At 44.4% G+C, this 25,125-nt stretch overlaps 1 protein-coding gene across 3 annotated transcripts in view; it reads right to left on the reverse strand.

Moving 5' to 3' along the window:
• SPRYD3 (SPRY domain containing 3) overlaps positions 1-25,125 on the reverse strand; it is a 45,181-nt gene that overhangs the window by 17,992 nt on the left and 2,064 nt on the right. For 2 of the 3 annotated variants that reach the window (XM_081851775.1, XM_081851776.1), the window contains exons 2-6: positions 24,864-25,010; positions 22,966-23,041; positions 20,505-20,629; positions 18,535-18,670; positions 17,656-17,847 (exon numbers count right to left, since the gene is read on the reverse strand). In XM_081851775.1, coding sequence (XP_081707901.1) covers positions 17,656-17,847; positions 18,535-18,670; positions 20,505-20,629; positions 22,966-23,041; positions 24,864-24,991 — 657 coding nt within the window. In that variant the 5' untranslated portion in view covers positions 24,992-25,010. The remainder of the gene's footprint in view (positions 1-17,655; positions 17,848-18,534; positions 18,671-20,504; positions 20,630-22,965; positions 23,042-24,863; positions 25,011-25,125) is intronic. The other variant, XM_081851774.1, reaches the window with a different exon arrangement.

Raw genomic sequence — 25,125 nt, forward strand, 5'->3', positions numbered from 1 at the left:
CATAAATCTGGAAATCCAGCAATACCCTACCCTGAATCTGGCATTACAGGTGGAAAAAAATCAAGGATGAATGGAATCATTTTGAAAACAAGGATATACCATAAGGAAGCAATGCCATGAGCAGCAAAATTGTGAAATTAGATAACATAAGGAAAATAAATCATTATGCATTCCTTATTTTAGCATATTGAACTAGAGAACTAACATTGTTGTTTAAGATATACAGATACAGTAAAAGCAAACCATATTTTAATAAACAAGACCACCTTCTCCCCTCTTTTTCTACCCAAACCTTGTCTGCCAGGTACATTTCAAACTTTCGTACACCAGTTTTCAAAGCAGAGTCTTCTGCACAGGTTTCAAAAGTGCTACAAGTGCTAAAAGGGAAGAACTTTTTTCACATATCTTCTCATTTTGCATAATTTATTCTGCATGTGCAGTGAGCGGCAAGGAGGCAAGATGAGCAGTGAAGATCGTGCTCAGTTGCCTCCAGTGTTCCTCTACCACTTCAATTTTTAGCAGAGAAGGAAACAAAGAGTTGAACTGAGAAAATATATGGTTGCACTGAATTCCAGGATATCATGCACCCCCTGGTATAATTGACACTGCCAGATGTTCCATCATCGAGCTAACACTGTTCTACTAGGAGTTCTATAGCTGTAGTTGCAGCAATGATGTGATCAACAGCTACTGCAAACTTGCATGAAGTATCTTAGTCCCAAGAGCATGGGTGTGCATGCACACAAGACACCCCTCATGAAGCACAACATATTGAACTAATCTTTCCTGGCTCCTACAGCCCTGTGGAAAAACAGACAATTGACCCTTTCCACTAGCTTTCTGCACTGCTGCCATAGGATTCCAAGAACCATTCATCCATCTAAGCACAAAGCAAACATTTCAAGCAGCTAGAACAGGAAGCAGCTCGACATAAGGAGTGACCTACTCTGACAACGATCTATCCTGGAGGAAGAACAACTCTTAAATGTGATGTTCTTGTGCAAGTTTCAGATGATGTTATTGTTATTAGTAGTTTTATTGAAGGTGGCTTTATGTACAATCTAAATAAAACAATTTAACAATAAAAAGAGATGCCAAACCAGACTGGGGGAGTGAGAATTCAAATGAGAGGGATGGGAAGCACAGGAAATTCAACCTTGGTCTGACTTGGCTGTTGATACTGAACTAATGTTCTTGTTCTACATTTCCCTTCCAGATGGTACATATTACTGAGTGATTGGGAAAGTGCCTCTTATGGATGCATCTTGTCTGGATTAAATACAAGCATCTAGCTTATTCCTTCATCTATACATGACTAGTCTTAACTGCTGGTGCTGACTTCTCTTCAAGCCAGTGGACAATTTTAGGGTGCTATTCAGCTTTCTGGGCAAGTGACTAGCACTGCACATATGAACTGCATTTAGGGACCATGTTTAGCTTCATGTCCCAATAATACAGCTAGTATACTGGTAGTGAAGTTTTTAGTACAATAGTCATTCTTATGCATACATCTCCCTATAGAAGGGGGGGACGCGGGTGGTGCTGTGGGTTAAACCACAGAGCCTAGGACTTGCAGATCAGAAGGTCGGCGGTTTGAATCCCCGCAATGGGATGAGCTCCCGTTGCTTGGTCCCTGCTCCTGCCAACCTAGCAGTTCGAAAGTACGTCAAAGTGCAAGCAGATAAATAGGTACCGCTCCGGCAGGAAGGTAAACGGCATTTCCGTGCACTGCTCTGGTTCACCAGAAGCGGCTTAGTCATGCTGGCCACATGACCCAGAAGCTGTACGCCGACTCACTCAGCCAATAAAACGAGATGAGCGCTGCAACCCCAAAGTCGGCCACAACTGGACCTAATGGTCAGGGGTCCCTTTACCTTTACCCTATAGAACAGAGGTAGCCAATGTGGTGTCCTCAAGATGTTGTTAGACTACAATTCCAAACATCCCTGACTATTGGCTAAGTCTTCAGGGTCATCCTAAAAACCATGTTTCAGTTCTGGATCTAGGTATGTAATGCAAATAAAGGTGAACTTATTTTCTGCCCTTTAAATTATACTTCAAAATCTGCCCCAGTGGCAGGCCATCTACCATTCCATAATGGGCCAGCTCCAAATCAATCAATGAGAAAGTACATGGGACCATCGGTCTGCTGAAACTAAGCAGGTCTGGTCTTGAGAACCATATGTATGTCACTTTAAGTTCCTTGGCAAGATGAAAAGGCGGGATATAAATTTAAGAAAATAAGTAAGATGACCAACTAGGGCAGGAACAGGCATATATCCAGGAGCCCCTTTGGCTATAGGCAAAAGAGCAGACAAACAGGGTAAATATGCAAGGTGTGTTTACACCTAGCCCTGATGAATCACTTGCCAGGGCTGTCTTTAGAAAGCACCTTAATCCCCTTTTAATGGCAGGCCTTTTAAGAACTCCATTCAGTCATCAAAAGTACAGAAGGCCTGAAACAGGAACAGGCTTGGGCCAGGCAGCCCCACCCCACCTGATCTTCATGGCCCCAAGCTTCTATTTTGTGCTGCCCTGCCACCCTAGTGCTGTGCTGAAATATGTCATCCAGTTTCTCAAAGGTTTTCTTCCCTTGCAAAAGAGGCTTCAGCTTTTTTCTGCCTCATTCTCAGGACACTTCAGAATTTCTTTAGGATTTTGGTGGGAATGCAGTCTTAAGCTTATTGTTGTGAGGTGGCCAAGACTGGGGTGGGGTGGGGGTATTTCTTCCCAGTAAACAATTATCCAGCACTCTGCAGCCCCCCTGACTGGCTGCACTTTCTCTCATCTGAAAAAAGCCCTGGGGCAGGCAGGAGTTACCTGATGAGGGCTTTCCCTGGGCCTTAACTGAAGCACAGGCATTCGAGAAGCTTGCCAGGTGCAGAATACGGTAGAGATGATTTGTAGAATGAAATAAATGGCACAGATGAAAACCTGTTGTACACCTCATGTTTGGCTGTTTCTGGGTTTAGATAACAAATGGAGTACCGCAATGCTCTCTACATGAGGTGTCCCTTGAAGACACCTTATACTCTGGAAGCTGCAGCTACAGCAGAATGTAGCTTAGCAGCTGCTGAGTGGAGAAGATTAAAATGCTGCAAACTACTGAGCCCTTTCAAGGTGTTGGCCTTCATGTTTAAAGTTCTAAACTGCATATGGCCCAAGTACTTAAAGAGGAGCCTCTTCCAGTACTAGCAATCCTGTACCTTCAGATCTGTGATGGAGGCCCTGTTCATGGTACAGCTAGTAGGCACAGGACAGAGTCTTCTTTGTGGTGGAACTCCCTCCCATAAAAGTCCATCTCCCACTCAACCTGTCACTAATCAAACATATTTTTGAGACACACCTTTGTAGCAGGGGATTGTTATCAATCTGATATCCCTTACCTGCTGTAGGTATCCAAGAATTTTTAGTGCTATATTACTGTTATTGTTTAAAGTTGTTCTGATTTATTATAATGATTGTATTTGTATTTTATTGTATGCCATCCTGGGCTCCTTTCAGAAGGGCGGGCAGGATACAAATAACAACAATCCTACTGGCACTGTTGATACAGTCACTGTGCATATGTTTCTGGAAGTGAGAAGGAAAAGTGACCTGGTGTCAACACACACTATATGAAGCGGACCTGGACAGAGACATGGGCTGATAAGGTGCACTTCTCACAGAAAAACCTATGAAGATGAATGGCATGCAAGTATAGACTTTTCAACCTGACACAAGATTAAACATCCTGGGAGTCTGAGTTTTTATCTTTTTTTTTTTTTTTAAAGTTTCTAGCCCCTATCATGTTGAAAATAAAACTTTAGACCATATAAAGGCAATGTCTGTTGTCATGAGGTGTGTTTTGAAGAGGTGAAGTGATTCAGCCTCTGTATAGTTTCCCTTCTCTCATTATAACCAGAATGGAAATTGTACCAAATCAGCCAGAAAACTGAGAATTTGCATAGTCTGTTCAGGTCACAGAACTTCACTTTCCTGGCAGGTTTAAGGATTTTTTCCTGAAAAACAGGATTCTAAAAAGGCATCCGGGGTGAAGGATTTCATTAATATTTCAAGAAAACATATGAAAGAGCCAGCAAGTTCCCAGCGGCCTGAAGAAGAACAGACTGTTAAGCAACACTGTCATGCCTTTCATAGCAGCACAATAAGCAGAAGTTCACTAGGCAATGTTTTCCAGTCTTCTTTTCCTCATGAAAAGCTGCACCTGTAAATTATTTGTCATGCAGCTGTTAAAGGCACAGATATAAGCTCCCTAGAAAAAAAGGGTGGCAGTTCCGCCAAAAACGGCCAGCTGCCACCTTGGTGCAACAGGCCAGCACAAAGCCTGGATGGTGACTGGCCCTTTAGGAAACAGTTTCCATGCTGGCTTTCCTGAAAAGACTAACTGAATGCCTGAGGCTGCTGACTTCTGCCCCCAAGATCTGGTGATGTTGACTTTTACCTCAGGGCTTACTTGCTGGGGACAGAAAACTCAGGCTCATGAAAAGAACTAATGCTGCTGGATTTCTTCAGTCAGAAACACACTGAAGTGGGACGTAATGCAATATACAGGAGAAAATGCTTTTTTAAAAAATCCAGAGGAAATCCCTAGCTGAGAATAGTGTTGTTCAATGACCCCACCAAGTACAAATTCAAAAGCTAGTTAACCAAAAAAAAAGAGAAAAAGGAAAGAAAAAAGAGACAGACTTCTAATACTACAGGAGGGTGACCATAGGAAAATAGATGGCTTCAGGCTACTGCAACTCAGACATCCAAAATTCCAAGACAACCAGTTTTGAAAAAACAGACACACACTCACTTTCAAGAGACGCCCAGCAAATCCAGGCCTACCTCCCACTCTGCCAGCGTGCTGAAAACCCACGCCCAGCCTTTGAAGAGTGGGCTTTTAATAAACAAAATATTAAATTGTCCAAAGGAAGAATGCAAGTTATGCATTTTATTTTTCCATCAGGCCAGGGAAAGAGCCAGGAAAGAGAGGGAGTTTATGTGGGTGAATTTGGCACTGCAATTCAAAGGACAGAAAGAGGAAAGAGGTTGTCCTGGAAGGATCCAGCAGTCCTCAACCCGTTTGGCTGGGTCCAAACTCAGGATAAGCAGTTCTGTGCATCTTTTGAAAGTTCAGGGCTTCATCTCAGAGGACTGCTTCACACACTAGAACAATAGGAAAGGAGCGCTTCTGCAAATCCCTTCTGTGGTCTGAAAATGTCTCATCTAAACACCCTTAACTAATTCCAAATCACCATAAGCAAGACATGCTTTTGGTGTTGCTCCGCAATCAGGATGGTGTGGGTTTATACATTGCTAAAGCTGCATTGTGGGAAGCTTCCACGGATGGTTTTTGTCTATCCAGGATCAGAGTGGAGAATTCTCCCACAGCCTAGAATGGCTAACAATTCTTCCACCTATGCTCAATTCTCTCCCCACCCACCCACCCATACATGTCTCAGCTAAAAATAAAGTACAATTATCTGAGGGCACATGAGATACCTTCCCCTTAAATCAACAGTGCAAAGGCTATGTAAGTACCAGAATACAGCATTTTGGGGGAGGGTTCTACAGTCACAAAAAATTAAGCTTACTCAGAAGAAAAGGCAATCATCCATTTTAACCATGAAAAAGGAACCTAAATCTTGAATGGCAGAAGACCCTAGGAGTGAAAACAGCTGCATAAAGTGGGGAAAGGCAAGGGATAATTTTGAAGTAAGAGAGGAAATGTAAATGGTTGGCTTCCCTGTTCTTGCAGGGAGCGGGGGGAGTTGTCTGGGTCAGAGAAGGTCCACATCTCAGACTGGGACAGGGGATAGGCATGTAGAAAACAAGGGCTTATGTAAGGCCTCTGTGGGCAATGGCTTCCATTTCAGGCATAGGGTTAAGAATGTGCAAACAACTCTGCTGGATCATACCACAGGTCCACCTAAGTCCAACATTCTTTCTCCCAGCCAAATATCTTTGAGAAGCTCAGACTGGGGCATAATGGAAATATAGTGGCACTCTGTCTGTTCCTAGTAAGTTGAGGATATACTAGTTCTGAACATGGGAGGATCCGTTATTAACCACCCCAACCACTTGTGAAGCTACACACAAAAAGGATTTGTTGAGCCATCAGAGGCCTGTCTCTCCTTTAACACTTAGCCCAAAGTTGCACCTCCACCAGACTCACAATTATGAAAAAGAAATTCCACCCAGAGCCCTTCCTGATGGCATTTTACTTCAGACCACAGTTTATAAGGGGAAGCTTCCAGCAGATGAAGGCAACAACATGTTGGCCAAGCAACGAGAGCATCCAAGACAAACAGGTGAACCTCTTAGATAAGCAGATGTAGGCCCTGCTCTTTTTGCTGGTCACATGAGCCGTATGCTCAGCCAACAACAGCTGAAGGAACTTAAAACTGGTAGCACATTCCAGATTTAGGCAGAGCAGAGTCTACAGGGCAGGCTGAGAAAAATTCGTCCTTAATAAACCCCAAGTTAATTCCAGCAAAGGCCATTTTGTGGTGGGGTAGATGGAAGCAAGGAATCCTGAATAAGACAGGCCCAGCTCCAAGCCAATGCACCATATATTATGGTGTTGCTGAATGGAGAGTCTTTCATAATCAAATTTGCAGAGTTTGGAGTTACACTTAACTGTTTAAAGCCAACTTACCATCCCCATAGTCCTGACCCTCCATATCAAGACCATTGATCTGGGCCATCTGTGCAACAAATGTAAGCTTGTGAGACTTATTCTGCTGAGTCACCTAGGCGAATCCAGTTATTTCTATTCACCTTTGTTAGAAGGAAGCTATTCTTCTCTGTGGCTGCCATCACCTCATAAATGACAAATGTCAAACCTCAATCCCGTGCAAAATATTTCAAAAAACACACCAAACACAAAAATATTGTACTTCCACCAGACTTCTGAGAATCAGAGGTATTGTTAAAAGAAAAATAAAGAAGTTTCTAGTTCTTATTATTCCAGATTAGAATTTTTAGAGGTATGGGTATGCTAAAGCACCAATGACAGAGGAGAAGAGCACAACTCTTTCTGTGCCTGCTCTCATGAATGGCAACAACTTTCCCCACTGCAATTCCTGGCACAGGTGGTGCTCTGCCAAATAAACTACAACCGTCTAATGCAGTGCACATCCGCAGTCACATGTTTGCTTTAAATTACTTTATTGCTTAATCTTTTATTCTGTGTGTGTGAACATTTGACATTTTCAATCACAGGATTTTGTTTTTGTTATTTACTTCCTTGAGTCGGTTTAGCCAACAAAGGTGGAGAAACCAGAATGCTGGTGATATGAGAGTTGTTACACTAAAGGTCAAAGGGCCTGGAGAACCCTGTCAAAAGGCCCAGTGCACATCGGACCAAAAATTGTCCTGACACTAGTCTTTCTTCTGGAGACACATTTTATTTTTTAAAAAAGCAACTGAGTAATAACTTTAAAGGCAAATGAATCACTGAATTATTTTGTAGTACCAGGCTCCTCAAAAGTAGAAGGATTAGTCTTCCTGATGTGCACAGAAAAGGGCATGTTAGTGAATGTACTCAAAGACCCCAGGGGCTGATATGAAGGAGTTGAAGGATGGACCATTAATTCTTGGGTCAATATACAGTCCAAACAGCAGTAATAAGAACAAAAATCCTGGAGGGAGTCTTAGCCAAACTGATGCCAATTCCAACTGTGGTGGTGGTGGGAGGCAGTCTAAACAAAGTAACAGATAGATAATAGTGGAGCCTGACTGACGATAGTGGGACCTGAATGACAATCAGGACAGCTCAAGAGATAAAGGGGGGGGGACAACAATTGGGTAGGAGCACACCACAGTTGGTATTTTGCTATATCTAAGCACCCCAGTCTCAGCAATCTTGCAACTCAAGTGACAGGAAGAATTCCAAAGAACTTCCAAATAAACTAAGAACACTGATTTAGGATAGCTATGTATCAATGTCTCATTAGGGCAAGTACTGCAGCATATTGCTGGTTTGAAGCTACACCCAACAGCATTAGATAGCTAGGACAGCTCAGTCAGCAGAGCATGAGACCTTAATCTCAGGGTTGGGGGTTGATCCCCAAATTGGGCAAAAAGATCCCTGTACTGCAGGGGGTTGGACTAGATGATCCTCATGTTCCCTTCCAACTCTACAATTCCTTGATTCTCTTTGACTCTCAGGGACCATTATTCCCAAAGACTTGAAACTACAACCCTGTTCTGAGAGCACTGAAAGCAGAGCTCAGAACTGGAGGCAACCATAGCTCACTTGCTTGGGATGAATAGTAGTTATCAAAATGGTAACCGCTATTCTGAAAAAGGAAAATTTGTAGTATGGCAAGAACATCAGAACACCTATATTCACCAAAGCTGTTAGTTTTCTGTTGCAACATAAAATAACAAAACTACTTTAAATAGAAAACCAGAATACCCTCAGCTATTAGAACCCCAGGAATCAGCTGAACTTCAGAGTATCAGGCAATGCTAACAGTTTTTTTAAAATTTATTTAATCATTTTTGCAACAACTGCAAAAGACACATGCAACAAAAACCATAATAACACTAATAACACAATTTGACAATTCAGATTTGAATACTGATGTACCTAGACAGCATCTTAAAAAGCAGACACATCACCTTGCCAACAAAGGTCCGTATAGTTAAAGCTATGGTTTTCCCAGTAGTGATGTATGGAAGTTAGAGCTGGACCATAAAGAAGGCTGATCGCTGAAGAATTGATGCTTTTGAATTATGGTGCTGGAGGAGAATCTTGAGAGTCCCATGGACTGCAAGAAGATCAAACCTCTCCATTCTGAAGGAAATCAGCCCTGAGTGCTCACTGGAAGGACAGATCCTGAAGCTGAGATTCCAATACTTTGGCCACCTCATGAGAAGAGAAGACTCCCTGGAAAAGACCCTGATGTTGGGAAAGATGGAGGGCACAAGGAGAAGGGGACGGCAGAGGACGAGATGGTTAGATAGTATGCTCGAAGCTACCAGCATGAGTCTGACCAAACTGCGGGAGACAGTGGAAGACAGGAGTGCCTGGCGTGCTCTGGTCCATGGGGTCACAAAGAGTCGGACACGACTAAACAACAAAATACCTATGACTCCACCTTTTTAACAATTTTTCCCCACCTCTCCTCCCCCTACTTCCCACCACTGTCTGCCTTATCGCTTAAATATTCCTTCCAGATTTCTTCATATTTATCTATTCTTAATTTGTGTCGACATGCAATTTGTTTGTAGCTAGTCTGTCCGTATTATCAATCCATGTGCTCAATGGAATCTTTTTGCGGCTCTTCCAATTCATCAATGCTAACACAGTTAACAACCACGTCCCCAGCGACCAGTTCAGTGTCTCTGGCCCAATTCCCACATGTGGTTAGATATATCCCCCAACCCTTATCAGAAGATGCTACACAACTGAATATCTGAACTGCCTCTGCACTGACCACAGGTGGTTGCTTAGTTACATCTTTCTAGCCCTAAACCACTTAGGACCACGTGGTAACTTAAGGACAGCTTTCTCCTACATAAGCCTGCCTCCACATTAAAATATCCCTCAGAGGTCCCTATTCTTGTCCTACCACAGTAGAAGCAAGATAGGCAGCCAACAGAAACAAAGAGGTTCTTGGTGGTAGCCCCTCCAACACACACACGTGCACTTTGGAATTCTGTCCCGAGGAAGGTTTGCAACATGTGCTTTAATTTCTGCTGGGGAAACAAAGTGGGAGATAATCACAGTTCCCTGTATTTGGTGCCAGTTGTCTAGCTGCTGTATTTTCTACCAGTTCCCTAGTGTATAGTTTGAAAATATTAAGTTAACAACACAATTCTAACTACTGTATTGGCCCAAATATAAGCTGCACCTGCAAATAAGCTGCACCTTCAAAATTCAGAGGGGGAAAGAAAAAAAGACAATACCTGAATATAAGCCGCTCCCTTAAAATTCTGCAGGCACTCACACCCATAAATGGCAAATATAGAAGAAAATCCTACAGGTACCATTCCCCTGTGCTCCTGGGCTGCTACCTGGGGGCGGGGGAGAAGCTGCTTTGCTGGCAGCCTCCCCCTCCCCTCGTTCCGACGTCTCGGGGGAGGCTTGGGAGCGGCGGGCGAGCTGGGCGCCATTGCTCTGCGCTCCCGGGCTGCTTCCTTGGGGGAGGGGAGCCACGCCGCTTTGCCAGCAGCGTAAGGTCACGAATATAAGCTGCACTTTAACTTTTCACAGTTGGAATTGGGGGGCAAAGTATGGCTTATATTTGGGTCAATACGGTATGTCTACTCAGAATTAAGTCTTACTGAATTACATAGGGCTTATTAAGTGGTGTTAGGATTGTAGCCTAACTTATGGAAGTTCATGAAAAAAGCATTACCTGTTGTGCAGGAGGTCCATCCCGACCATTCAGGGATGCTGGGGGGGGGGGCACGAGAAACTTTCTTTCCATGAACTTCCTTAACATATTTAAAGATCCAAGCCAGTTTATGTGAACATTAAAATGCACTCCAATTTCTCTTGGATAGAAGGACCAAGCTTATAGAATAAAGGCACTCAGTGTGGTGGTCATGACTCAACAAACATTTTTCATGTGTTGCTATCTATTTTATCGCTGTTTCTGTACTGTTCAAGAGATTGTGGGGAGGGAGACAAGGAGGAAGAACGCAAGCCACAAGCATCAAGGCATTTTAAAATACGAAGGGCGACAGATCCCATTAACATGGCCACACCCTACCTTTCCCCTTCCAGCTCTGTCTAACAGAAGAGTACAATGTTCAGATATTTGTGGTATAATGCAGCAGCCAGACAGTATACAGGATAGAGTTGGAAACAGCAGACAACCCAGAGTCTTGGTTGGGGCAAATACATCAACCAAAGCAATATTGGCTTTAAGGGGCTGACCTCCAGTCACCGTTTTAATCTGCTGGTGGAACAGCTGGCTCTCTTTCACGAAAAGGTCTGGAATGTCTCTTTGGCATGTCCTCAGATGTTCTCTACTGAAGAACACCAGATGAGAGCCGGGGACAGCATCTTGTTACAAAGGAAAAAGCTGCAGTGCCTTCACCCCACTGTGAAGCTTCTTCATTTCCAGATAACAGCTTTGGGGGCCTCTATAATTTAAGCCTCGGGGCACATGCAGAGCACATGCTTTTGTCACCATGAAGCCTCCTGGAGGTACACAGCCCAACCTGGCTGTAACATTCATCATTATTCACTGTGCAAACTTTGCCCTCAGGGTGTGAGTCTCCACCCCTCCGTGTTCCAGGCTGACATGGGGGGGGGAGGAGTGTGTTAAGATCCAAAATGCAATGGCATCCATTCATGTGGCAGTGACCTGCATTTGCTACAGCTGGAAAGGCCCTTTTGGGTGGCATCACTCAACCACCACAGAACATGTCATGCCTGTCAGGTAAGTTTTACTCCTACATGTTTGGAGGGCTTTAACAGCAGGCTATCTTACATGAATTTGTGGCTCTTAGTAATGATGTTTGTGTAATACCTCCATATGAGAGGTAACATGCCTCTAAATACCAGTGGCATGTCCTGTTTACAAGATTGCAAGGGGCATTTGGTTGGCCACTGTGAGAACAGGGTGCTAGATGAGATGAACTTTTGGTCTGATCTACAAGGCTCCTGTGTTCTTATGCTAGGGTAGCAGTGGCCAACCTTTTGGATTCGTGAGCAGATTTGAAATATTGAGTGTACTGTGGGCATCACCTTGAGATGACTCCTTCGCTCTCCTCACAAACTTGTATGGCCACTCATGTTCTTTACTTTGCAGAGGTCTGGAAGACCCTTCCTCCATGACTAGCACACACCCCAGGACATTCACTTGCATGCACATAAATCTTTGTACCCTGGGAGAGTTATTAAATGCAGGTTGGCACCAAGATTCTTGCTATGAGTATTTTTAAAAACAATTTCCCTGCGTCTTGCAGAAGTCAATCTTATCACCTGCATCCAATGTCTGGGGACATATGTGATCAATTTCTTGGGTGCAAGGCTACACATGGAAACAAATGAGCTTCCGGAAAGACCACTTTAAGAGGCAAACTGCCAACAGTCCTTTGCAAAAGAGTTAGCAATACAATAAATCTACACCCCATTAGATTTTTTTAAAAAACTTCCATTACAGATGAAACTGTCTGAACAATGTTCTTCTGTTAACCACACCTTGGATTAAGATTTAATGGTGGTGCTGGGGGCCAGATGCAGCCTGCCTGCCACTAGTTTATCATCTCTGATTCAACAGAAAAGAAAAGCTTTTGAAGAGATCCTGCAGAAGGGGCCTAAAGAGGGCAGGGATACAGGAAGTGAGCAACACAGAGCCTTCAACAGAACCTTTTGAAAGTGTCACACAAACAAAAAGTAGTATAGAAACTTGCAGATTTATAGAACTCTGGTTTCCTAAAGATCAGCCCACAAGACAAGAATCCTCAGTGTGTGTTATTTCCATAATGCATTCCCTGTCTCACTAGAAGTAATGCAGATGCTATATCTGCAAAAAAAAACAAAAAAACAAAAAAAAAACCTGCATTGCACAATGGTGGGAAGAAAGGCTTTATAAATTTTGGAATTTTGCCAATATGCATAAACTTATCAAACAAGTTCAAGAAGCATGAAAACTTGAGAAATTAATGTCCATCAATCATTTGCGTAAGCAGATATTGATGCCTAAGATAGAAATGGAAAAGGTTTCTTATATTGCTTAATTTATGGACTCTGCATTATATTAATATTGCATTAAAGCATTCCATGTTAGAGATGAAAATGCTTTTTTGGTGTTTCTCTTATTTTATTACCTTGAGAATTTTAAGTGATGATTTCCTAGTGAGTCCCAGAATTATGGTTTATCATATATTATGCATTTTGCAATTGTAGTATTCCTGTTTCTCCAACACTTGCTTGATACATATCAAATACATCACTTTCTGAAATTGTTCAATAGAATATAATTTTAAAGGGGGGAAGGAAATATACTTTATGCACATAATGCACGTTATCCACCAGCTCCCCAACCATGACTTATTTCCAAGGATAAGAATACTATCAAGGTCAGAAGAACTTGGTGTTCTGAATGCATAGAAGACTGCAGGATTCAGTAATACACACTGGGCTGCTGAAGGGTGTGTGGGTGCCAAATGGCTCCCTTACGGCTGCTATGGGAAGGACAGAATGAGAACAATTTTAAAATTATAGATGGCCCTTCCCCCACCCACCCCAAGTTATATTCTGTTAACAACAACAGCATTAGGCAACAGGGCAACTTTAGCAGGCAAGATAAGCAAATCTATCACTGGAAGCTTTCACAAATGAAGCTGAGTGAACATCTGGCCCAGATGGTTCAAGGCCAAGAGTGACAATGGTCAACACTGACAGCCATGCAAGAAACATTCCAGTGTGAGACAATCGTTTTCTGCACCACTGCAAAAACACAGAAGCTTGCTCTAGTTAACTCATGAGGACTCCAGTTTCTGGCATCCAGCAGAAAACAAGTCTGTATGATTCTAGCCCTCGTGTTGTTGGGAAAGAGATTTGAACGCAAGAACAGTGACTGAAATATGCTGATAAACCCAACTCACATGAACGTCAATATCCAGGACTAGGTGTGTGCTACAATTCTTTAAGTAATGGAAAAGAAATGCATATTGTTGGACACAGGGTTCAACTCACAACTAGAGTTTACAGCAGCTAGAATGTGAGAGGAAGACTTAATGTTTTCTCCCACCAATGGAAATCTGTAACTCCTTGCCATTCCTCACTACTCGCAAAACCAGTAGCATTATATAAAATAGTAATATCCATGCAGAGGTTCTCCATTTGCAAAAACCGCACCAGTTGCACAAGTCAGCTTTCCCTGGTGCTCATGCACATTATTTTTTGTGGCCAGAGTAGACATTGCCCTACCAATATCCCATGTGAGACTTGGGGAGCGTCAAGTTTGTGTGCTGGTAATATTACATTTTTATCCCACCCTTCTTCTAAGGAATTCAGTGTGAGGATCATAAGCCTCTGTCCCATTTTAGTCTGGCAACAAGCTTGTGAGGTATGTTAGGCTGAGTGAAGGGAACTAGGTCAAGGTCACCCAGTGAACTTTTTATCTGAGTTGAGATTCAAACTAGTGTCGTAGAGCAAGATTCTAGGTGGCACAACATCAAATCAACTAGTAACTGATCCGAGGCTTCAGCTTCTTAAACAGCCATTTAAAAATGACTCCAGTACAAAACTTTGATATAATGCCTGTTTGGCACCCAAGGCCACCTCTTCATCCTAGGAACATTCCGTGAACTCAAAGGCACATACTGCAAGATTATTTCAGCCTAATTCTCACAAAGTGATTTTAATAGATACAATAAATAAAATCCTCTGCACACCCCCAAGATTCTGTTTTCTATATACAGGGAAATATTTGTTTTCAAAAACTTTTTTTTGTATGGAGGTAGACTGGACCATACAGATCTACATCACACCAACAGTCAGGTTTGCCACCACAGTGAGAGCTAGGCCTTCATTTGTTGAACAGCAAGAAAGCCAGATGAGAAATTCTGGGAGAAAATAATAGCACAATCAGTATTAGCAAGGGATTAAACCAAAACATCTTCACCAAAGCCTCCTTTTGCAGCAGTAGAACCAACAACAGACAATGTGCATATCCGCGTCACAAGGAGTCACCACCACTTAGCACAGGGGCAGAGCATCTTTGGCCCTCCAGATGTTGCTGGACTACAACTCTCATCTTCCCTGACCACTGGACTATGCTGTGTAGAGATTAAAGAAGCTGGGAATCCAACAACATATGGGAGAACCACGGGCTCCTCACCCTGACTTAGTACAATAGGCTGCAGCATTACATCTGGGAGGTGCCCAGCCAAAAACCAAGTGAAAGAATGTGGTGTGAACACAAGGAACAGGAGCTTTGAAAGCAGAGCTCCCAGAATGGGTCAGAATATATGAAGGGGAGAGTGCTACTGAGCATATGAGGCATGTGCTCCAAGTATTGTTGAGCAGACAGTTGGACCCCACTTCCCCAAAAACTAGGACTAAAAAACACATCTCACTTTAGACATAAGGCTGTATTCTTCCTATCCTGCTGCCCCGAGGGAGGGAAGGCTGGTGTACTCTGCCCAGCCCTTGGGATTTCAGCAGATTCTCTTCATATGCTGCCAAGCATCAATCTGAGCCCACAGGAGACAGAAAAAATGCTTCTAAAACAAGTACACAAGGAGTCTCAGGACACCATGTGCTTAGTCAGGGCCCCTAGAGGAGAGCAAGCAAGAAGAGTGCTGCTGGGTTACTGGGCTGCTCACCCACTCTGCACTGGAGGGAGATGCAGAGCAGATTCAGGCCCAGACGGCTCTATTTTGGATTTCTAGAGAACTGATCACAAACTAAGAAGCCAGTCTGAAAATTAAGCAGGAAGGAGGGAAGACAGGTTCAAGATCCATCACTAAATCCATATAAGTCCATTATTTTGTCAGCACCCTTAAGCCCTGTACCTGCCTCCAACCCACCCGCTCCCTTTTCCAGCACTCCCATATGCACAAGCAGACCCTCTTTCCTTCTCCTGGCAATGCCACACTTCAGCATCCTAGTTATTCTGCTCTTCTACATCCTGCACAGCAATCAGTATATACTGACGGTATATGCTATCTCATGAGGAAATGAGGCCACTTTTGGAATAACAGAGAATTCAGAGGAGCAAAGCCACACACTCCAGGCTTTAGAGCAGCGGTTTTCAACCAGTGTGTCGTGGCACCCTGGGGTGCCTTGAATTATCATCAGGGTGACATGGGCAACACTGGCCTCTGTCCCTCCTTCCTTCCTTCCCTCCCTCCTCTGATGCCCTCTCAAGACTCTGCTTCCCAAAGGCTTGCGTGGCTGTTTGTTGCAGCAGCCCTGGCTACAAGCTCCACAGGCAAATGATGCCTATGGGCCTGGCCAGGGAGTGCTGGTTGCCAAGAATTGAGGCAGCTTTGGAGTATGCAAGCAAGCAGGCAAGGGAGCCCAGCCAGCCAGTCTGCCAGCTCTTGCTGTTGGGAATGGACAAAAGTCCTAGGCCCCTGTGGAGCAGTGTGAGGAGACACCTCTCTTTGGGGCGGGCGGGGGGAGCCAGCAGTGGCTGCCCAGAGGACTCCGAAGGAGAAAGGAGAGAAGAGAAGGCTGAAGGAACACTCCACAAGGGAGGGTGTTCAAAAAATGGCGAGAGGCTGCCAGCTCTGCAGGCAAGGGATGACATTCCTGGACTCCTGAGCTCCACAGGGGTACTGCAGAAAAATGAACTTGGTCAAAGGAGCCATGGACTCAAAAAGACTGAAAACCTCTGCCCTAGAGCACGCTTTGCTGAATGGTTAGTGCAAACTGGCTTTAGGCCAAATGCATCTTCTCCTAATATGGCATTTCAGCTTGTACTGAATCTCCCCCACCAGTCACTGAAGCTGAGAGGTACCAGCAAGAGTTATGCAGTCCACATGGTTACCTCCCCAACATGATTGCAGGTCTTCATCACCAAGTGAAAAAAGGCACGTGTCTTTTTCATGTAAGTGAGCCTGCCAGATTAAGGCCAACAGTGCATCTAAACACTTCTGGCATTCTATTACCAAAACTGGGAACCTCATAAAGCAGGAAAAGGACAGTAATCACACCCCTCCCCCTGCCAATTTGTCCTCAACAACCAATAATCAAAGAGAATAAAAAGTGGAGCCTGCAACAGAACTTTGCAACGCATCCTGATCCTAACAAGCTATTGAGGGTTCTGGCCAGCTTGGAACTTGTACCATTCAGGGAAGTGAGTGGGAGCAGGGAGATAAGACACCTTGATTGTCCTGTCCTGCGTGAGTCCTTCCCCTGCTGTGCTATGAAGACGTAGAGGGATCTGATTTAGAGCTGTCTGACAGCACTGAACTTGGGGTGGTTATGTGTCTGTGTTTGTCTGTGTTTGGAGGAGGGTGGGTCTGGAGAGGCGAAAGGAGTCATTTTTCCTTTCCTGACTCCTGACGTTCCCTGTAAGGTGCAAGGAAATATACTTTTTTGAACCATCTCCCCCAACCTTAATCCCCTCTTCAATATACTTACAAAAAGCTATTAGGGACTTAGGGAGGCCAGTTCCCTGTTATTCCTTCCTTTCTCCTTTCTCCTTTCCTCCTTTCCCACACCCTTAAACTGGAACCTCAACACCCCATGATTCCTCGAGCAGCTTTAAACATAGACAGTTAAACATTTACTGTATATCTAGAGCAGGGTTTCCCAAACTTGGGTCTCCAGCTATTTTTGGACTACAGTTGGGTCTCCAGCTATTTTTGGACTACAGTTCCCATCATCCTTGCCACTGGTCCTGCTTGCTAGGGATGATGGGAGTTGTAGTCTAACAACAGCTGGAGACCCTGATCTAGAGTGTCCCCCAAGTATAAAGAAACAACCACCCTATTTTTGGTTGGCGTCACTTTGTTAAAGAACTGAGAGGTGCTTGATCACCCAAATTTGCAGCTGGGATGAATGACAACTATTCATGGGGCTGGACAAGTCTATAGAGGATAGGATATCCCTCCCTCCCAGATACACACTCCAGAGAGCAAGTAGCTGTTCTCTGGGTGGGTTTTTGAGGCTTCCCCCCAAAGCACAGCTGCCTTACCCAACAGATCCATCACACCCCACCCCTCCAAGAGATGCTCACTCACTGTGCCACACACTTTCACATCGTGCAGTCGGCCCCATTCATCCTCATAGCTGTCCACCATCATGATGCTGTCGTCCTCTTCTTCATTGCCCAGCTCCGCATGAAGATGGAGTCTGACCTCTTCCCCAAGTGAGTGCATTCCCACAGCTGGGAAGAGCCCCTCTGGGGAAAGTGGCATTATAGTGGAGCCCACCTGTGGGAGGAAGCCAATCTCTGTTATACATAGTGCTGCTTCTGTTTTCCATAACACATCAGTGTAGCGAACTGGCCAAGAACCATTCCACAGATTGCACAGAATGAAGTGGCAGAGTGAGTTGGCAGAGTTCTTGGACTGTACCACTTCAGACTGTTGGGATGGGGGAGATTTTTTTTTTAAAAAAACACCCTTTGTATTTAGATAACTAGCAAGGTGGAGCAAAAGGTACAGCGTGGGTCTCCCCTTGATGTGCTAAGTTCTCTACATGCAAGGAGGGGGTTATTTTACATGGGGAAGAGTTAAAAAATGAAATTCCACTCGCAAATCAAGGTTGGTACAGTCAAGGATTCCATCGCCTCATTCTCTTTTAATATGTGACAGATGACTCCAAGTATGTAAGCCAGGAGTTCCCTGGGTCAAATTTCATTTCATTCATCAACTCAATAGGTGGCCTCGGGGAAGCTAATGTTTCTCTGGGAGGGGAAAAAACTATATTTTCTGTTTCATTTATATATCCATGTTTCTTCCTTGGGGTTCCATGGGGTTACCAGGAAGCCACCCATTCAGGAACTGACCAGGCCCAGACCTGCTTAGTTTCAGCAAGGCTGCTGCATTATGTGCCTTCAGGATGTGCCCTGGGGCAATGCCTCCTTTAACCCCCAACAAAGAAGCTACCAAACTTACCCTCTTTCCATTTTTGGTGAAGAATATCTGAGCTGTCTGGACTTCAAAAGATACTGGCTCAATCCCACAGCCGATTCGGTCCCCAGAGCTACATTTTGTCCCAAACTGACGGCCCTTGGCTCGGCCATTGTAAAGTCTGGATGGGTAAACACACAAGCAGATCTTGAAATAAGTTTTAATGGACAAGATGTGTCATTATCCAAGGAAAAATGGACAATATTATGATGCACAAGACTAATAGGGTAACAGTAAACAGGTCTATAATCTTAAAGAACACTCTTTGAGTTTGGGAAGCCCACAGTTTAAGGTTTCACACTAAGTTCTATCCATTTCCTCACCAAACAGAAGCACCCAGAAACGTCACAAGTGATCCTTCCAAGTTCCCAGCCCCATTATCTTATCTGTATTCTAGAATTGGCTACTTACACATTGGTATCAGAAAGGCACCAACACCCTACAGCAGACCACTGCTAGAGTGGGAGAAGACTGATTCAGAAACCACTGGCCACTGTCTAGGCTGGCTGATGGGAGGTGTCCAACAACAGCTGGAGGGCCAGAGGATAGCAACTCCAAATCTAAAATAATGGTTGCTGAAGATGGGGGAGTGTCAGGCGCTGCAAAGCCTCCAGGATGCCTTCCTCAGGGTTTCTCCTCACACACAACTACCTCTGGTCACTCTCCCTCCTCTCCCCTCTGTGTTGCAAAACACAGAATGGCAACCCCATGAGCTTTCAAGCACAAGAGTAAGATCTGCAAGCAAGCAAGAATGGCTGCTGTAGCAAGCAACCGTCCTCAATACTGAGGAGCCACAACTCTTCAAAGCATATGATGTAAGGAGAGGAGAGTTATTTCCCATGGAACTTCAGCCCTGGCAGCTCTTTTTAAAAATTGTTTATTATTTCTGAAACATATACCCTCAGCCTTCAATGGCCAATCAGCATTCCTAAGGCAGCTTTCAAAACAGTAAAAACCAACAAACCACAAGTCATCTAAAAGAAAAAGAAAGCAAAGTACAGTATACAATTCCAAGCAATGGAACTCACAGCAACTCAAAAAGAATTAGAAGCTTTATAAGTTAGCAATGTTAACAACCTGGGAAAGGAAAGGTCTTCACCTAGCAACAAAATGAAAGCAAAGCAGACACCAGACCTGGAGGGAATTTCACAGGCAGGGCATCACTCTCCAGGGGCCACCAACTATCCTTCTTATGGTGGTAGATGCAGCAGGAGAAGACCTTCAGATGCAACTACACACTTAAGAAATGCACACTGTCACCAGGAGAAGCAGAGGGGGAAATAAAGAATGCACACCACCATGTGTGAACATTGCAAAATGTGGGTATTTTACCTACTGTAAATGCACTGGAAAACTGCTTCTAATTCCAGTTTCCCTGACATAAGAGGCTGTGTGCATGTGTGTGTCAGATATACATGCAATTGTTACACATAAGAGTTCACACTGAATTATTTCAGTGGCTGCAATGTTTAGCCAACTAAAGGATAAGATAACTTGCGTAAGCCATTTGATCTACAAGGTGGGCGCCACTGAATGAGATGATACATTTCAAAGTAACATTTTAAAATGAAAATCTAAGAGTTTGCTTCATCTTAGAACACGCTATTCCATCACATGCAGGAGAGAGCCAGCCATGGCACATGTGCATCACCTAAAAACAAGTAAAAGTATGGTTTTTATGAATGGCAAATTGAAGCAACCATATTCTGCTGAATCAATTGACAGCCATAGTCAGTGGTTTTTTCTAAAAAAAATAAATGTTTGGGACACTCTCATTTTCCTACTCATATTGAAAGACTGCCCCTCAATGAGGCCAAACTTAGATTCACAAAATGTTTCGGGATATGCGTCCCCCTAGAAACAAAGCAATGGCCATACTTATTTCTTACACCCATGGAGGGGAAAAAACATGTAGAATGGCTCTTAAGCTCCTGAAATATAAGCAGTTAACTCACTTGCCATCATCGGCATGGTAGGCAACTGAATCCGGTAGCCATCCGGGTTGATGGTCCAGGCTATAATACTGAGGCACCAGCCCCACTGCAATGGTCCCTCGCACACCGCTGTCCACAATTGACACCTAGGAACAAGACAGAAGAAAGGATGCACCAAGACAGTAGTACTTTCCTCCAAGGAAGAGGGCCGGTTTCCTGCCTGGTATATAAAGGAAACATGAGTGGGTTGCTGAGTAGATTTTAAAACAAGCTGACTTTGTGCAGAATGTAACAATAAATAACATTGGGGATTGGAGGTGAGAAATGTTATTTGACATGACAAGATAGCAGAGTCACTGTAGCATATGAACTAAGAGGAACAAGTTCCCGGCACAAATCTCTCATACAAAAAAATTATGTAGGCGACTTTAGGGAAGGTACTAATCTCTTGACTTCAAATTTGCCATCTGCAACATGGACATACTACTGACATGCTATAGGGTTTGTTATGAAGATTACAGACATAAGACACAAGAGCATTTTACACTCCTTAACACACTCTATAATGGCTAAGAGCAGGGGTCAGCAAGGTTTACCTCGCCTGGGCCGGTTCACTCCAGTGGAGATCCCTCCGTGGGCCACATTGCATGTTTTCCCTCCCGAATTTCTGCATCTGTGCAGATGCGATTTCTGGCGCTGCAGAAGCACTATGCCAGCTTAGCGCAGCAGCGGGGCCTCACCGAGCGGGCAGCTTGTGGGCCGGTTAAACGACTCCTGGTGGCTGCTTGTGGCCCACGGGCCTTAGGTTGCCAACCCCTGGCTAAGAATGGCTGGATTGTATCCAACTGTGTGTAAGCAGAATGGACATCCTCTTGAGCAACATGACTTCATCTTCCTCTCCTCTCTCCTGCCCATCTTCAAAATCTGCTTAGGGGATTAGGGGACTCTCCAGAGCAGATCTGGGGAGTGCAGGGGAAGTAGAGAAAGTTGAAGTCTGTTCACAGCACACTTGATTCTGCCCACTATTGTGAAAGGAGTTCCGGGGTTCCCCTTCTAAATTATCTACCTTCCAGGACCACACACCTCTCTGCTCACGAGAATGTGGAGAATGGGTCAAGTAGCTATTAAATATTACAAGTGGGATCTGCAACAAAATGTGGCAGTTAAGAGTGCAAGATTCTACCAACGCCCCTTTTCCAGGAAACTCCATGGCATACTTGCTCCAGGTTTCTGCTCCCACTCCACCTCACAGGTCTGTCAGCATTTCATCTTCATGAAGAATGTTCAGTCATCATTCGGCTGTGGTGTTTGCGGGCGGGGGGAGGGGGGCACTCCTAAGGATTATTTAGTATTTCTGGAAACCTTAGGTTTGCCCAAGCCCATTGATCAGTTGCTACCTCCATTTTGGCTACATAAAGATCCATATCTGCAGAATGGAATCTACTCTCCCCTTCCCACTAACTTGCTAGCACAATGACCCCACTAGCAATGAATCCCGCTGAGCCAATGGCATAAGGACATGACATGGCCTTAGCATCAACTGCCAGCTGCTCTACCCTGCACAGACTGCCAAAGGGACGTCAAACGCTCTTAGAAACAGTTCTCCCCACTATGTATGGAGGGTGGCTTCGGAAGGACGCAATAGGCATATGCCCTGCCATCCCTGTGCCATTTTGCAAGTCTCACAAAATGGCACTGCACTCGCAGGGTGCTGTGAATGCACCCCTCAAAGTAGGGTGCGTCAGCAGTGTCGGCCAGCCAGGCTCCCCAATGCATGGCCAGGCAAGTGGCGCAGCGCAGCACCGCTAGCTCCAGTGGGCAAGCATCGATCTGGCAGCGCACTCCACCCACCCCAGGCGCCAACGAAGAACACTCTGTCAACCTACCTAGACTGAGTTCTTACACATTCTATGACCCATCAAGACAAATGCAGTCCTGTCAGCCATATATTATGGTCTGCCAGGTCCAGCACAACTCTGTGTTTACAGTCTTAGACAAGCAGCATTGAGAAATGGTTTAAAGACCACAGTAGACCACATTGCTGCTGGGATCTACTCAGCTTGGTGGTTCTAGGAAGTACCATCGCTGATGTTTGCCATCATTAGCAGCTCTTCCCTTGACCCAACCCCCACTATTATGTTTGTCATGCCTGACTTTTCCCCTTCGATGCAGAAATCACGAAACTACAACATCTCCAACAAATGGCTGCCTAGGCTCTCCTTAAATACATCCAAAGGAAGGAGAACCTCCTAAGCCAGCCTGCCCCACTGCCAACCAGCTCTCACCACTGGGAAACACCACCTAATCTTTTGCTAAAATTCTGGTCGTTTGGAAAACAAAACTGTTAAGACACAAAAAGTGAAAACCATGGAGGATCCTTGGTGTTAACAGCATTTTGATAACTACTGCTCCAAACCTGTTGCAAAAAAAAAAAAAAAAAAAAAAGATGCCTCCCAATTGTCAAGAGAGCTGAGCAAGTTACCTCAAAATAATTGTTGTCTTTGGTCAGTGGGCGAGGAGCAACGTAGCAGCCGACTTCACCAGAATTTCCATGGTAACTGCAGAAAAGATATGAGGTCAGCTTCTCCAAGCTCCAATCAAAGTAGAAAATGCAACCGCTTTAGAAGCAGCAGCAAATAAGAAAATTCAGGCCTAGACATCAGGCCACAACAAAAGAAGCAAGGGACTCCTTCCTGGAGCAAGATCTCCATACTGCTGATACAGTATTTCTTCATGACACTGACTAGGCCAGAAGCCACTTGGAGACAGAATAACTGAGCCAGAGGTAGCCAACATGGTGCCCTCCAGATGTTGCTGGACTATAGTTCCTATCACATCTAACCACGGGTACATGCTAGCTGAGGCTGATGGGAAGTAGTCTAACAACATCCAAAGGGATTTGGCCACAGCTGACATAGGCAAAGGTGTAGAATTCAATGCTTTATAGAGACCTCCAACATTTGGTTTACAGGACAGGCGAGTTTAAAAGCCACAAAAGGAATTAAATGACCCAAACCTCAGTTCTCCAATTTTAAAAAACTTATTTCTTTCCCTGTAATTCAGGACTAAGGAACCTCGGTTTTATTTTACAACTTAGAAATATTTTCTTTTTAATATGTTGTCTGGAGAGCCACCAAAGAGGTAAAATTGTTTTATTGTTAGGTCTGACCCACTCAGTCAGCTGACCAACCTGTTCTAAATGCCAGCAAAGTTGATGCACCGAGTGGGTCACTAAAGGAGGAGAGTGAAGAGTGACCTATGAACTTTTTTCTTTCCTTTTTTTATAAAAAGGAAAGTCAGCAGTGAGGTGGGGCTTAAATGCCATTAAATTCTGGAGTTTAAAACTTTTGGTGCTCTGATTGTTTCAACAACTAGGCCATCTGTCTTGGAGATCTGAGTTTATTCCACATATTTGCTATTTTCCATCAACATGCATTTAAAGGGATTAAATCCTCATCTGTAAAATGTCCAAAATGTTGAAGAGGCGGTTGGAGGATGGATGGCAGCTAATAGATTAAGGTTGAATCCTGACCAGACAGAAGTACTGTTTGGCGGGAGACTCCCTGGTCCTGAATGGGGTAACTGTGCCCCTGAAGGACCAAGTGCGCAGCCTGGGAGTCATTTTGGATTCACAGCTGTCCATGGAGGCGCAGGTCAATTCTGTGTCCAGGTTAGCTGTCTACCAGCTCCATCTGGTACGCAGGCTGAGATCCTACCTGCCCGCAGACTGTCTTGCCAGAGTGGTGCATGCTCTTGGACTACTGCAATGTGCTCTACGTGGGGCTACCTTTGAAGGTGACCCAGAAACTACAACTAATCCAGAATGCAGCAGCTAGACTGGTAACTGGGAGTGGCCGCCAAGACCATATAAAACTGGTCCTGAAAGACCTTCATTGGCTCCCAGTACATTTCCGTGTTGGTGCTGACCTTTAAAGCCCTAAATGGCCTCAGCCCAGTATACCTGAAGGTGCATCTCTGCCCCCATTGTTCAGCCCGGACACAGAGGTTTAGCACCGAGGGCCTTCTGGCAGTTGCCTCACTATGAGAATTGAGGTTACAGGGAACCAGGCAGAGGGCCTTCTCGGTAGTGGCACCCGACCTATGGAACGTCCTCCCATCCGATGTCAAGGAAATAAACAACTACCTGACTTTTAGAAGACATCACAAGGCAGCCCTGTTTAGGAAAGTTTTTAATGTTTGGTGTTTTATCATGTTTTTAATATTCTATTGGGAGCCGCCCAGAGTGGCTGGGGAAACCCAGCCAGATTGGCGGGGGATAAATATTAAATTTATCATCATATTCTTGTAAGACTATCTAATAAATGTGCTTCTTCAAAAGTCCAAAATAGATTCCTCAGCTTTCTCAGCACCAAAAATTACCTTAATGTGTCTCCATCAACAAGGATATGTTTGAACCTTTCTTGGTAGCGAACAGCTCGCACCTCTCGGATCTCCCGGATCCTTCTCCTCCAGTTCAGAAATCTGTAGTGCAGGTTTAAATCATCCATTATGGCTGTAAGAATCTACCTATGGGAGAAGATCATGTTCAAAAAGAAGTCTGTGTTGAACTCAGCAACTGCTGCATTGCCAAGAACCCAGAAGTTCCGGGGAATATGCTATAGGCATCAGTTCTGCTTATTGT

The sequence above is a fragment of the Podarcis erhardii genome (assembly GCF_964252035.2).
Source record: "Podarcis erhardii genome assembly, chromosome: 2".
Taxonomy (NCBI): domain Eukaryota; kingdom Metazoa; phylum Chordata; class Lepidosauria; order Squamata; family Lacertidae; genus Podarcis; species Podarcis erhardii.